The sequence below is a fragment of the Sciurus vulgaris genome, assembly GCF_902686455.1.
Source record: "Sciurus vulgaris genome assembly, chromosome: 13".
In the NCBI taxonomy this organism is placed as follows: Eukaryota; Metazoa; Chordata; class Mammalia; order Rodentia; family Sciuridae; genus Sciurus; species Sciurus vulgaris.
Genome location: NC_136474.1, coordinates 90966704 through 90982505, shown reverse-complemented (window position 1 = coordinate 90982505; position 15802 = coordinate 90966704). Strand labels below are relative to the sequence as shown.

The 15802-nt window shown below is 34.0% G+C and overlaps 1 protein-coding gene across 4 annotated transcripts in view; it reads left to right on the top strand.

Moving 5' to 3' along the window:
• TMX3 (thioredoxin related transmembrane protein 3) overlaps positions 1-15220 on the top strand; it is a 36319-nt gene extending 21099 nt beyond the window's left edge. For all 4 annotated transcript variants that reach the window (XM_079109211.1, XM_079109213.1, XM_079109212.1 and 1 more), the window contains 7 exons: positions 2607-2705; positions 5336-5393; positions 5591-5644; positions 6838-6894; positions 8306-8435; positions 9868-9936; positions 12219-15220. In XM_079109211.1, the coding sequence (XP_078965337.1) occupies positions 2607-2705; positions 5336-5393; positions 5591-5644; positions 6838-6894; positions 8306-8435; positions 9868-9936; positions 12219-12476 (725 nt within the window). In that variant the 3' untranslated portion in view covers positions 12477-15220. The remainder of the gene's footprint in view (positions 1-2606; positions 2706-5335; positions 5394-5590; positions 5645-6837; positions 6895-8305; positions 8436-9867; positions 9937-12218) is intronic.
• Positions 15221-15802: the final 582 nt, after the last annotated feature.

Sequence of the window (15802 nt, the reverse complement as noted above, 5' to 3'; positions counted from 1 at the left end):
TGTACATTATAAAGAGAATGATATGATGAAATCCTACATACCTGTTACCAAGGTTTTTTTACCACATTTTACCATTTACCAACTGTTTTTTTTGTTTGTTTGTTTTTATTGTTTTTTGGTTTTTTCCTTTGCTGAAGTATTTTAAAGCAAATCCCAGCAATATTTCATCACTTCAGTGCTTCATATACCTCTCTTTAAAATGTGAACCTTATGTCTTAAATAGCCTCATGCTGTTAGAACACCTGAGATGATTAATAATTTCCTAATACCATCAAAGCTTCCTCCCCTGGTTCCCAGACTATACTGAGTACCACAGGCAGTGCAGCAGACCACCTGGGACACTAGGAGATAATTTAAATTTCAGGGGAAGGGAAAGAATGTGACATCTGTTGGACACTATACATCTACTCCAGGGTGAAAGTGAATTCACTGTGTTGCCTAACAGCAGTCTTAGCAACTGTTTCAGTTACAATTTACTAAAAAATTGAGTTTCTCATTCTCACTAGCCAGTGATTTGTGTTGGAGAGGACAGATATGGAGCATCTGTTCATTGCAGAAACATTATAGAGTATGGTTATTTTTCTTGTTGAATTATACTATATAATAGAAAGGAAACCAGAACTAGTTGAGAACAGTAGACACTGAATTCCTTAATTCAAATGAACAAGAGTATCCAATGAAAAGAATCTTTTTTTTCTTTAGTTAAAAGGAGCGGGGTTTCTTTGACAGTCATGTGAAAATTGAGCATTTCTAATCTTCATTATGTTTAAATGCAAAAACTGAATTTAATTTCTTGTGGTAGAAGTGTACAGAAGGCATGGTATCTGTCTACTTGACACTGTCATTTTGCCCTCAAAGTAATCTGTGAAGGAGATAATATGGCAGATATAGTAATGTCCTAAAATGCAAGGAAGGTAACTGATAATGTGAGATGATAGGTACATGTATAAATAGTTCATTTATGTGCTTTTTTATTCATTCATTGGATGTTTATTGAATATCTGTATTAGACATCAGGCTTAAAAAGGAACTTATGTATTTAAAAATTAGAGAAGGGGAATATATCTATATCTATTCTGGCTGCCTGCTCTTTGATTATAGTATTCCTTATATAAGCATGTCATGTATATTATTTGATCATTAAAATAATCATTTAAGATCAATATTCTTAGTATTTTATAAATTGATTAAAACATAAATGAAGAGATTTTTCCCCTAAGTTAAAATATGTAGTCATTGGTATCAAAGTTAGTCACACAAATATCTTATTCTCATTGTATTATTATGAGTTTTTTTTTTTTTTTTTTTAACAACTTAGAGATCAACTTTATTTCTTTTTTGGAAAAAAAAAAAAAAAAGACATCAATTTGGATTTAAATATATTCTTTAAATCTACCGAAGAAAATAACCTGCTCTCATTTCTCCATGTTTAATATATGGTCTCTTGTGCTTGAGACAGGATTAACATGTGAGGTTTCTACATTGATAAGGGCCAAGCTTTTTTAACATGGAGTAGATGGTATTTAGAGCCTGCTTAGAGCCTTCCGACAGACCAACGGCTATACTTTTAATATTTATTTTAATAATTGTTGATAATGTGTTTGGAAGCATTGGGATAAGGGCTCAGAAGGATGGTTTATTTTCTAATGAGTTTCTAGTTTATCGCTCGGAGTAATTTTTAGAAAATTTGCTTTTGACATGGAGTGAAGATTAATCAACTTCTAGTTTTAGGTTCACTTTTCTGATTTGTAAGTACAAATGTATAAATACATTCAGTTTTGCATTGTACTACTTATTTTATAGGTTTGATAACTTGAAAATATTTTGTTTAGCAATGCAAGTGACAGAAAGCACACCTTTCAAGAAGTCAGTATAATCCAGTCTTCAGCCAGACTTATTGGTAGGCTTTTAAAGTTGTTTACTTTACACTGGCTTCTTTTTCATGCAACTATAATTACTTCAAAGTTACTTGGGAATTATATCTCTAATCAGGACACGATATTGCTTTTGAATATTATCTTTTCTATCTGCTTAAGTTGAAGTATTTGATATTGGGAAAAAGCTGATATGCTCTGGTTTTTTATGAGTGTTTAAGTTTTACATCTGAAAATAATTTCTAAACTAAGAAAAATTCAAAGAGCAAAGAAAGTATAATGAAAATTACCCATTATACAAGTGAAACCATCATTGCAGGTTAGCCATTTAGGAGTATATGCTTTTATTATATCCTCTGTCACTATCTTGTTTAACTTTTGCAAAATTAGTTATAGCATCTCATTCATTTGTATTAATTTTTTTTTTTTTTAATTTATAAATCTTTTCCAACATGTGCCAAATGCACTTATTTTTATTTTAGGGCATTTCAATTGTTTTCCTTACTTCAAATTATTTTTTGTTACTTTTAGCAGTACTATAATGAAAAATTGCTTTGTGCTTTAATCTTTTTGTATATCTTATTGCTTACTTACAATAAATTCCTAAAAGTAATATTTATGGATTTAAGGTTATAATTCTTCGTCAGATATTCTATACATTTTGTCAGATTAAAACATTACATCCTTGATAAATATATTCTTACTGCAATTTAGTCTTTGTTTGTTTTTAAGAGTATGAAGATGGTGACCTGTCAGCATGGATTAACAGGGAGAGGTTTCAGAATTACCTTACTATGGATGGCTTCCTCTTGTATGAACTTGGAGACACAGGTAACAAGCATTATGTACAGCTCTAATTACTCTATGGGATTCCTTAATTGATTACTTAAATCAGTTTCTTAAAGAAATGGATTATAAGCTCCATTTCACAAAGTAAATTTGCATGCTAGTACTGCTTTTGAGAGTAGAAACTGTTATTACCAAATATACATGTAGGTCAAAGATTAGCTAAATACAGAGCTTACTGGTAGAACTGATGATGGCAGGAAAGACAAAAGGCCTGCATAGAGATTTGAAATAATCATCTTCCACAAGAGGCTGGTTTTGTAATAGGAGTTCAAGTGAAACTTACCACGACCTTATTATAAGGACTGCTTGTACTAATGGGGGTTAGGGGGGATGAATCAAATTGGCAATTTCTTAAAGTTACATGATTAAACATGACAGACAAATATAAATATAAAAATGGAAGTTATAAGAAGTTACATGGTTTCATAGATGCAAACTATAAATCTTACAAGAAGGTAAGCTTTAAGAGGAAGTGTTTTATAAATATTTAGCAAATGAGAAATTATGGCTTCTCTTTGTCATTTTGTTTTAATTCAGTGTTAGGATTAAGTATGATGGGATATAGTTTTAGATTAGGAGGAGAGTGAAACTATTCAAGGCTCTAGTTTCTTATATGAGAGTGAGTGTAGAGTTTCCTCTTCATGATTCCCTCCTTTTGAATCTGATGATGAACACAGATTGAGAGTGTTCTTACATGTTTCATTGCTTAGTACTCTGTCTTCAGGTGGTATTTGTTTTAGGTCCGTCCTGAACCTGCTTTTAAGGTTCTGTGGCTGGTGGCTGCATGTTAGCTTCTTTGTGACTGGAAGTTGCCATGGGTACTGTCAAACACTGAATTTAGAATACACTAGTTTTGTTTTTTATACAGAAATAATAGGAGATAGCATAACTTCAAGGTAATTAAAATAGGCAGCTTTGACTTACTCAAATACTTTCTTTTCCTAGATTAATGTGAAGCCAGAAATTTGCTATGGCAGTGTTCTTGCTGTGTGTCCAGCTTAACTCCCCTGTTAGGCATCAGCTCTGGCTGTGCCCTGTTCATGACCCCCTACCCCATGCCCTTGTATGACTGCAACAGTGGTCTCCAGGCTCTCCATGGTATCACCCAGTGTCTTCTAAGCAGTTTTGTCTCTGCAGATCCTTGTGTGCTCTGACTCCTGCTTACGTCACAGCCTTGTTGCTCTATAGTCTGCCCCGTACTCTCCTGCGGCCATACCTTTATGCCTTGTTTTTGCTTTGCTTGGAAAGATACAGTTCATTCAGTTTCATTTGTCAAACTCATACCAAATTTGGCTTCCTTAGTAAAAATTTCCCTGACCCCACAAACTGCATGAATTTCCTCTGTAGCTTCCTTGCAGCAGCGTGTTCCTTTCCTTCAGAATTCTTTAGTTGTTATTGGATGTGTATCTGGTGAAGGCGTCTCTCCCACCACAGCACTGCTTTCCCGAGCGCAGAGCTGTGTCTTGCCTTTACCTGTAGGCCCACCTTCTGTAAACAGCCTGGTGTCTGGCACATTATTTGGCACTTAGTGATTGTTAAATTAATGTGAAAAACTGTTCCTGTGTTTTTTTAATCTTTTTGCCCATGGGAAGATGCTCTGCATTTTGTATGCATTCCGAATGAGTAGAGGAAACTTGTTGAGGCATCTAAAAATTAAAGAAGCACACAGTGATTTCTATCAGGAATTAGAACAAAAAGACAAATGATACAAAGACTGAATAGTAAATGAAATATTAAAGGATGGAAATAATCATTGTGAACTAATGTTTTCAGCAGAGGGTTGAAAGTATTCAAGGTTGTATGGATTTTAGAGATGTGTGTTTTTTAAGCAAGATGGAATTGGGGGCAGTGGAAGCAGAGTTACGGTGTGAGGAGGATGTTGAAATACTGTGGCTTAATTCTGCTGTACATACCTGCTCTCAGCCACATAGTATCCCAGTATTTTTGTGTATATAATCTCATTTACCTCCCAATCATTCTATAAGATAGATAGTAATTTCCTGAAGTAAAGTGAAGTTTTCTGAGGATGTTAGATACTATTCAGGTGAGCCTCACCATTGCTCTCCCAGAGCCTGGACGGTGCCAGAAATGTAGTGTCCAGCACTGGCTGTCTCACTCCAGCACTGCTCTTCTGGTGACCACACCATGCTGACCTCCTAGAGCTTTATCAGGGATACATCTGACTCATGTTCTATTTAGGGTTAGGGAAGCACAAGACATTGAATTCTATGTATCATTACGGGCAAATAGGCTATGTAAAAATCATCATACTATTACAATCCTTTTCTTTTGTTGACAGCTGTAACAATTCTTAATAAACTTTTAAATCAACTTATTTCTTATGGTTCTAGCTTTTGACACAAAATGTTATCTTAGTCAATATATGGGTGGTGTGAAAACACAATTTGGGTTTATAAATTGTTATTGATTTACTATTAATGTTTTGTGAATGGGTGGCAGGAGAGACTAATTCACTGAATGTTATGTAAGATAATTGGGATTAAATTTTAGGAACATTTTTTGCTATAATTCCTTATTATCAATAAAAATGATAGTTGAAAAGTTTGTATAAAGTGGGTTATTGGACTTAGATATGTCATTCTTAATTTCAGGAAAGCTTGTGGCTATTGCAGTTATTGATGAGAAAAATACATCTGTTGAACATACCAGGTATAGTTGCCTTGAAATAGTTTTAAGCTTCAAATGTCATCCAGTTCAGATCATACATGACTTTAGATCAACTTGATATACTAGTTATTATCTTACTTTTGCTACTGCACTTAGACAAGGTGGCAGATGTTCTAATTTGGTACTTATAATGTATGTTTCACATGAATAATTGAAATATTTATGCATTTGTTCTACAGATTAAAGTCAATTATTCAGGAAGTTGCTAGAGATTATAGAGACCACTTCCATAGGTATGTGCTTACATCCTGGTAAACGTCCTTTTTTTTTGTTTAGTTATATTTTGTAATATAGTAAAGGAAAAGTGATAGGAGAACATCCCTAATCTGAATACTGAAATGCTCTAAAATACGAAACTTTCTCAGCTCTGACATGACACTACAAACAGAAAAATCTCACATCTGGCTTCATGTGGGGGTAGCAGTCAAAACACAGGCGCACTTAACGTCGTTTGGCATTTCCTTTAAGCTGTATGTTTAAGTTATATATGAAACAAGTGTATTTCGTGTCTAGATCTGGGTCCTGCCACCAGTGTATCTCATTATACATGTGCAAGTGTTCCAAAATAATTTAAAAAATTGAAATCTGAAGGCTTTCTGGTTCTGAACATTTCAGATAAGGGTGCTCAGTCTGTATTCTGGACTTCCAAGGTGAATCAAGGAACTTAAGTAAATGGTGGCATGTTGCATTTCAGTATGAGTTTTCTGGATCTTGAAATTCATTGATAGTGTGTTTTATGAGTTAGGAATGGAATGCAGTCTTATTTATAATTTGTTATATGTGCTTACTGATCAGATTGAGACAGGTTTTATGGAAAGACATGCACAGATGTTTTCTAAATTTGTGGTTATGTTAAATGAGCTATCAGAAATTAGAACAAAACTAGACAAGATGATTGTAACAAGAACGCCAAAGAATAACTGAATATAAACATGTTATCAGAAATGAATACTTTTCCTATGTGCCAAATCATTATATTGCTGTCAGAAAAGACAGTGTGTATTTTTATATTATTTGATTCTTACTGTCTTATTCTAAATCTAATGAAAGGTCCTTAAGCAAACACATACATGGTACGCGGTAGGTGGTATCTTCTGAATGGTCCAGTTTTAGAGTGAATAGTAATTTAAGGTAATTTATCTTAAACATATTTCTGTTAGACAAATTTTTATTTCCATGTATTTTAAGCACATAAATGAAGAAGAGTTGTCTTAGAATTTGTTAATGCTATTCATATATTTGTCTCAAAATCCAGTAGAATTTCACACTTTTCTATATATATTGATTGTGATTCATGCATTGGATATTTATAGCTTATGTACTTACCAGGCCTGGAAGCTGTTTGTTGTATTGGTTGGCTTCTTTTTTTTTTTTTTTTTTTTTTTTAAATAATCGTGATCTTTTTGTTGTTGTTGTTGTTTGTTAGAGATTTTCAGTTTGGCCACATGGATGGAAGTGACTACATCAATACCTTACTGATGGAGTGAGTAAAGTGCTGTATGATTTTGCTATCACATCTTTAAATTTGTTTCTGAGAGATGGGTAGGACGGTTAAACAGCTTTAAAAATAAAAGCAGTTGGTATATTCTCATGCCAACAGTTTTCCATTAATTACTTTACTTTAGTTTCTAAATTCTGTATATGAAACTTACTAAGTTTTAATATTGCTCATACTAAAAAGATTTGTCTCCTAATTCAGTGTTATAATTTGTAGTATTCTGAAAAGACATTATTCAGAAACTTTTTAAATTATTTTTGTTTAATACATACCTTAACAAGTCCAGTTTTAATGGGTAGTTATAACTGTTAAATATAAAATTTTGAACATTCAAGAACTAACTACAATTCTACAAGAATTTATTTTAATAGACTAAAATAACTATGTAGGAAAAAACTGTGATTTTATAATAATTTAACCTAGTGTGTTTTTGTAAAAAGATTGATATTAACCCTCTCTTTCTAATAAGAATTTGAGAGTGTTTTCCAAATGAGGAAGTGAACTAGATCTAGAATATAATGAAATCAAGAAAAAGAAAAAGCCATGTTTCTCTGTAGAAATAGCTGGCCCTAAGTTTTTCAGTACTCAAAGTGGAAAAGCAGTTGTTTATGTTCTCCCATTGCCACAGGGAACTTGTTGGTTATAAGAGGAGTCTGGTTGACCTCATAAACCGAAGAGAAGTTAATGAAGGGACACTTTGCAATAGCATTATATTTTCATGTCCCAGGATACCATTTGCTTTGTTGAAGGTTCCAAGTATACTTGAAAAATATATGTATTCTGATGTTGGGTAAAGTTCCTACATAGTGTGACAAAGGGACAACAGAATTTGCAGTAGTGTTTATTGACTGTGTAGTATAAGGTATAAGGTATGTGCCGAATGCTAGCTTGAATTCTCTCGTACAATTTTTGTTGCATTGTTCCCCTTGTTCCATATGAAAAATGTTGCATGTGTGAAGCTAAGTTACTTGCCTAGCATACTGCAGCTTTAAGGGAAAGCTCCAGATTTGAATGGTCCCAGCAGGACCCTAGAGACCACTCTTAGCCTGATTTCTTGAGTAGTGTGTAACTGAGGTGGGTTGTGTATGATTAACAATGATGGTATTTTAAGTGCACTCATGATCGGGAAGAATCTCTCCCAGAAATTGATACTTCATATATCATAATGTTTCTTTACGCTTAATCATGATTTCTTGGCTCTCTGTTCTATTGTATATTAAAATGTTTTTCATATAATATAATTTAACTAGTTTTAAAATTGCTAGAAAATTCGTAAATTTTTTTAGGCAGAAGTATTGATATAGCTCCCTTCTTCTATAATTATTGAGATATAAAAAATTCCCAGAATACTTGTTATCACTGTTTAATGTTTTTTGCTTTGTTTTTATATTTTCAGTGAATTGACAGTCCCAACTGTAGTTGTACTGAATACATCAAACCAACAATACTTTTTGCTAGATAGACAGATTTCAGATGCCAAAGACATGGTCCAGTTCATTAATAACGTTTTGGATGGCACAGTAGAAGTAAGTAGTTCAGTTCTATTTCAGAGGGGTGAGAGGAAGTAGAAGGGAAGCGAGTTCTTTCTTTCCTTCGGATTCTGAAAGAAATAGCAGGCCCTCAGTGAGGGGTGAGAGGAGGGGACTTCCATGTGATGGTTCTCTCCTGTCGTAGGCAGGGCCACTTTCTCTTAGACACAGATGGTCTTATGTGGCGGAGGTTGCTAAGACTGGAGGGAAATGCCCCCATTGGAGGGTAATTTGGAGGCATTTGGGGGGCCACAGTGATGGGGGAGGTGATTCTGGCTTTAGAGTTGGCTGTGGATGCTCAGAGGTTTATATTATGTTAGGTAATCCCAGAGGCAACTTCCTTGACTCTTAAGTACTTCTTAGTACCAAAAGGACCATTGAATTAAGTTAGTAGGATAGGTTTTCTAGGAAAATCTGCACAGCAATTTCTTAAGAAATATGAAATGCATTAATAATCAGAGCCCCTGTGGAGAATTTCAAATATAATCCCATGAAATATTTCTCAGAAATAAGAGAATAGATCACTTTAGTAATCTGTTGGGTTTTTTGTTTGTTTTTCTATAAATCTTAAGTGGGTTGCAACCCTTATTATTAAAGGATTATGCTTTTCCTTCAGGTCATGGTCGGGTTGTAACCAGCACATAACTTAATAGACTAAAAGAAAGCAAGACACTTTATTGTTTTCATAAAGTTTAATTATTATTATTTTCTGTAGACTTTCATTTTCAGTTTTGCACAAACCTTATTGGAAAGATAATAAGCATGTCTACCTTGGATCAAAGTTAAGAAGTTTGTAAAACACTGTTAATCACATAATGGAAATTTTTATGTTTGCAAAAATAGCATTTTAGTTTGAATGGAACTTGTCTGTATGAGTGAGAACCCTCCCATTGTGAGTGAGTGGAACCTGGCTTGAACTGTTCAATAACAGAGGTTGTACTGGTCCCCACAGGTTGGGAATTCAGAGTGAGTCAGTCTTCATGGATGGATGGATTCTCATCAGGAGGTTTTTTCTCTTTGCCTTTCAGCACTTCATTTTGAGCTCCATCCTCAGGGAGACTTTCCCTAACCATAGCAAAGGTATCCAACAGCAGCTGTGGTTCAGCAGTCCCAGGTCTAAACTCAAAAATTGGGCGGGCCTGGACTCAGGGAGTGGGTCAGTTTCGAACAAGCTGCATGGATTTTGAATAGGAGAGAATGAAATTCTTCAGAAGAGAATCAGGTTGTGTTAACACAGAAAGACAAGACAGAAGGAATGTGTGATAGTACAAAAAAATAGTAAATGTGTTAACCATGACTTTTTCAGGTGATTTGTGTAATATTTTATAGTCAGCCTTTTGGCCTCCAGTTATAAGATTGCATCATGTAGGAAAATGCAGCAATAGTAACTAAATAACAGTTTAACTTTTGTTTTCTCATTAAATTGAAGGCCCAAGGAGGTGATAGCATTTTGCAGAGATTGAAAAGAATAGTATTTGATGCCAAGTCTACTATTGTGGTAAGTTGGGACAGTTTGTTTAGTGTCATAGGAAGCTTAGAAAAGTATGGGTTCTATATGTCTAATGAGAGTGAAATATAGAATTTCAAAGGATTTGGTCAAAATGTATCTTCAGTTTGAAGGGTATGAACTGTATCCATCAGATAGAAATTGTTTTTCTAATTATTTCTGTATGATTGATGATATTACTAAAATTCAGAATCAGCATGCACTGAAAAACGTTCCCCAAGCTACCATATGAAAGTATCAGTTGTTTTAATTTCATGACAATGTAGCTAATAGGAAATTTTTATTTCTACTTAGTGTTGTTTCCTGTGAATTGGTCATTTTTGTTGAAGAAAATGTTGCAGTATTCAAAGTAAACTTTCAGATCCTGAAGTTTTAGGCACCCTCGTGATTTCTGTAGTTCACCCAGGTTAAATAGTTAGATTATCTACAGGTGTTCTTGCTCTTGCCCTTTGCCTCCTTCCCCCTCCCTTCCCTCCCCTTCCCTTCTCTCCCCTCCCCCTTCTTTTCCTTTCCCTCCCTCCCTCCTTCCCTTTCTTCTGTAAAAGCAGACTTTAGATGTAGAATTAAAATGTGATGTGTCAAAATCCTTTCCAGCAATGTTTTCTTACCTTCTCTCATCCTAATGTTTATTTATTGTTGTTATATGTAAGTATAATATCAAAAATAGCAAAGAACTTTGTCATATTTACCCCAATTATATTTTTATCTTTCCTTTTATAGTTACATTTTCCAAAGATGTTTCCTGAGCTTTATGTACTTACTTCTCACCAGATTTTTTCCTGCCATTCTAATTTCCATCCTTTTCACTGTATGAAATGCTGTGCAGTCTCACTGATAGCCTGCTGGTGGGCGAGTCCTGTCATTCTCTTCCTCCGGATATCTTCAAGGAATTGCTTCTTCACCATTCTCCTTTCCCTGCTGTGGTGATACTTACTACTTCTACCTGCACCCCATTTCTCCAAAAATTCGTGACTTGCCCTTTCTTTCTTTTGCCACTTCAGTCTTGGAGCTGAGCCTTCTTGCTTGTAACTGTATTCTAAAAGCTCATTCTTACTCCCCCAGCTTCAACTCTCAGTCACCTTGACAGCAGAGGCATTTTAAAACTTGTTTGAGGCCTAAACTTAGCTCTAATTGTCTATCACGAGCTATCCATCAGCATTTTCACACAAAACAGACATGTAAATATAGCTCGCTGTCTTTACTGTGAGAAGTAATCCTCATAGTCTTTGGCTTACCATGCGTAACACAGTAAGTGTCCTTCAGTGTATCAGTGGCATTCCTTTATTTTCCTGTTGCCACCAACATGGATTAGACCATTATCACACTATTTCTGCTCTCTCTCTTTTTACCTGTTTTCCTTACTTCACTCTTATTGGTCTCCAATCCATTTGTAAACCACTAATGTCACTAAAATAAACAACCTGTCAGGGTTTATCCCTTCTCCAGTAATGTACAGTAGAATATTCTGTCCATCTTAAGCATTTTCTTCATTGTTTTTCAAATATTGCACAAAGCTTTCTGGATCTAATTGTAAGTGCTCACAGTGAGCCTTTTTCTGCCTCTTTCTTACTCCTCCTTAAGCTTCCACCTCAAAATATACCCTGATTCTGTGTAACCTCCTATGTTACCTTAATCCAAAATGTTTCCAGTCTTTCTGAACTTGTGTATATTGTTCTTATAAGTTACATATGCAACCCATAAAATACAGTGTAGTGTAAAAAACATTTAGTAAAATTGCTTTTGTTTTTCTGATAGTTAAGGAGATTGCATATAACATGAGGGAAATAAATGAGTGAGTGAGGCTTTACTGCTAACCAGATGAGTAATAAATGCTAAAAATACCATGTGAAAGGAATATGTATATACTCTGTTCATGATTAAAAAACTCACCTTTGCCATGAGTATCAGATACCTGTAGTTCTATGAATAGCTAGCTCAGAAACTCAGACATAATAACCAACACCTTAAAGAGATCTTTTCAGTTAAAATGAGAAAAATTAGGTGTATGTGTGTGTGTTTTTTTAAAGGGATCTAAGCAGTTTGGTACACACACAAGTATGTGTGTGTGTACCTTTGCATGCATGGATGCAGAATATCTCTTTAATATGTCTTTAGCATGGTAGTTATTGCTTAAGTATTGACATTTATTCATTGAAACTGCAAGAAAGTTAGCTAGCAACAAGAAGAAACCTGCAGTTTTTTTAAATTTAATGCATGCTTTTTATATCAGAATTACATCTGAGGGCCACTGAGTTTTAATTATCTTTCCACAGTCTATATTCAAGAGCTCGCCACTTATGGGCTGCTTTCTCTTTGGTCTGCCACTGGGTGTCATCAGTATCATGTGCTATGGAATCTACACAGCTGACACAGATGGAGGTTATATAGAAGAGCGATATGAAGTGTCTAAAAGTGAATTGGAAAGCCAAGAACAGGCAGAGGAGAGCACAGAGCAAGAGCCAAGCGGGGGAGGTTCTCTAGCACCTACTGCGCAAGAGCCTAAGGATGTCTTAGAAAAGAAGAAAGACTGAGACTTTACAAGTGTAAAACATTTGATAGGATTTCAAATTATTAAAGAGACTATTTATTGAATATAGAGATTCAATCATGATCTTTACAGAAGAGAACATGTTATTTGTATTTTGCTAATATCAATTGCATGGATTTAAATAGTCCTACAAAGGGGAGATATTTGGAGTAAAGAAAGGAACAGTTTATCTAAAACAGAATCGAATCACTCCATCAGAGTTTACCTTATAGATATTGTTATAATATGTCAGTTTTATTTGCATGTTTCTCTATCTGAATATTCTGTGACAAAGTTAACATTCTTGGACAGAATATTTAAATTGGTCATTCAGGTAGAAGATACATGTTTGATAGAGAAAAAAACAACACATCTACCTACTGCTATCCATTCTCATATATTTTGCATAAGGTTTATATGGACAAAATTAAGTCTTCAAAAGTTAGGCACTTTAAGGAAAACTAATAACTTTTCCATATATGAAATTAAGATTACAATGTTAAAAAAAATGTGGTTTTATATATAGCATAGTGATTTTATTTTGTTAGTTATTTTTAAAGGAGAGGAAATGTTACTTTTTAACTTTGTACTTGGTTGCATTATTATAAAATTTTCATATGAGCCTGTATAGTGTGTGTGGGGGGGTAGTTTTGTGATTGACCTTTACAAAATAACCAGGTTGTGCAGGGAGTAGTGACTTCAGCCCCTTCCTGGGAAAGCTCTTTAACCAGGTGTCTTCATCAGTCATTTCAGGAAGGTAAGGGGCTGTGTTAATCCTACATGCTTTAGCTTTAGACAAAGCAGTGTAGGATTTTATTCTTTTTTATTTTGTATATTGAAATGTCTTCTAAAATTTTCTTTGATTAAAAAATCTGGCTTTTGAAAAGTAATATATATCAAATTTTTGTTTGTGGTAAGTTAACTTTATAGAAATTTATAATCCAAATTATCGCACATCTCTTATGTAATGCCATTATGAGCACGTGTTCATAATGAGTTATGAGTGACATAATTAGCATGTCAAGCAGCATGTCACACCCAGTGAGGAAAAAAGAGGTGGCTGGTTACCTTCTCTGTTTTCTGAATTCTGTCATCCATTTCAGTGAGGATCTCTAATCTCATTTATAATGAAACAGTGTAAGAATTCTAACACAAGTTACATTGAAAAATTTGGTATTTTGCAATAATAGTTTGATATACTTATTGTGGATTATTTTTGAGGCCTTCATTTTACGTAAGCTTGAAATTTTTATTAGGTAACTTATTTAAGTAGTTATTCTGTAATTTTATTATCCATTGTAAAGATTTATTGAACATTTAAAAATGTTTAATCATTTTTAAAATTTGTAATTTATGGTCCTGACACTGAAGTAATTTTGGGCTTTGCCAGAGGGCAGCTTTTGGTTGTTTCTGATGTCATACTGATCAGGACTAACTGAAACTATGGAATTACAAATAATTGTTTTGTTGTGTTCGTGTGTTCTTTTAGTATGTAGTAAATATCCACCCTTAGTTAACTTTTTTCATAATGAAAAAGTATGTAATCAGAAGGAATTTCAGGAAATACTAGAATGAAATAGAAACTGGACATAAATGTTACTCAAAAAGTAGATTCCTCTGCATAGAATAAAGAGGGGTTTCTTTGGGAAGATAGATATTAATGTTCCCAATGATCAGACTGGGTTTGCAGTAGTAAGAAACTTAGATAAGTATAGATGCCTCATTTCAGACTCAGTAAAGAAGTGAAATGAAGAAATAGTTAACAAAGTGTCATTGATCTTTTTTTCGTTCATGTTCATCACTATTAATTGTTAGCTTGCATATTTTTGTCTTATTAGTGATTGCCCGTGAAGAACACCTCTGTAGGAAAAAGGGTACAGTTCAGTGATCATCCTTTGTATTCTATGACATGGTCCTTCATGCATGGATGCCTTAGTTCTGTTATCCTTTGCACAACTCTGTGCCATTGCCTCATGTTCTCTTGGCAATTTTTAAGGGTGTTTATTGGGAAAACAAAATGTATAGGTTGTTTGATAAATGAATGATTTTTATTTCTTTTTATATTAAACTTTTGCTTTTTACTTGTTTCTGTTTTTGGAATATTATTTGCTTTGTCAGATTCCTTACCAAAAAAAAAAAAAATCTTTTAATTGGCTCACTTGTGTGTTTTTCCCTTCAGTGTGATAATCAGTCTTACTCTGAATGCTGTTTTCATTTTAGGAAAAGTTACTTCAAAATAAAGGTATATCTCTTAATCATTAAGTCTGGGGGACAGTTGTGATTCAGTTGATGACTTACATGATTACATATCCGTAATAGAATCCTTGAGGAAACTGGAGTGCCACTTCCTCTTTTGGTTGCCACAGAGTTCCATATCTATTTTCTGAAATTCAGAATCCTACATCCTTGCTATTGAATCCGGTACTTGAACATTACCAGTATTTCAGAGAGAGAGTGCATGTTTTTTGTCACGTACACTGTGTACCCCATGACAGCTCGCGCCTTTTCTGTTTCACTGTGTGCATCAGTATTTCTCTGGCTACTGTTGGAGACTTGTTTGAAGGGTATTAAATCTGGAATTTTTATTCTTCCTCAAACACAGTGTTTCCTGGGATCTGATTTAAAATAACATTAAGATGCCAAATGTTTTAAGGTTGAAGGAAAGGTGTATGTGAGTAGTTTAAACAGCTGTTTGGTGAAATTTTTTGTTAATGATGTTCCTTGTGTTTTGATTTGGGGACTTTTTGTTTTGGTTTGATTTTGTAAAAAGTAATATAAACAATTTCATCATTGTTCCATATGACTAGGAGGAAGGACAGGAAAATAAATCACTCAGCTATTCTTATTTAGCAAAACTTGTTGAAATAAACCAGTGTGAGATACTACAACTATCAGTTAATGCATAGGGTTAGGTTTGCCATTTTATTTTTATAAATATATATTTTTTCTGAATGTGTGAGTCCAAGAGTGGACAAAAAAATACTTTTCTACTTTGGACTAACCTTTGGTGGTTTTTGAAAGTCTGTATTACTAACTTGTTGAATTCATGATACCTTGCCTTACGGCACCAGTTGTAGACATTTGTTTTTCTAAAATAAAGTAATTCAAAACATAATTGTCAGTTATTTTTACTATGCATCCTTCGGTAGTTTGCCACATAAATAGTTCTATCCAATCATGACAGCAGCTAAGACTGATTTCTATAAAGTGTCTACTCCTTTTGTTAAAGTTGTAAGTAATTTATAGAGATGGTTTTTAGATAGCAGATTTGAGAGAGATCAGATTGTAATCTGATAGATTTAAGAACCTGAGATTCATGGGTTTGTATAT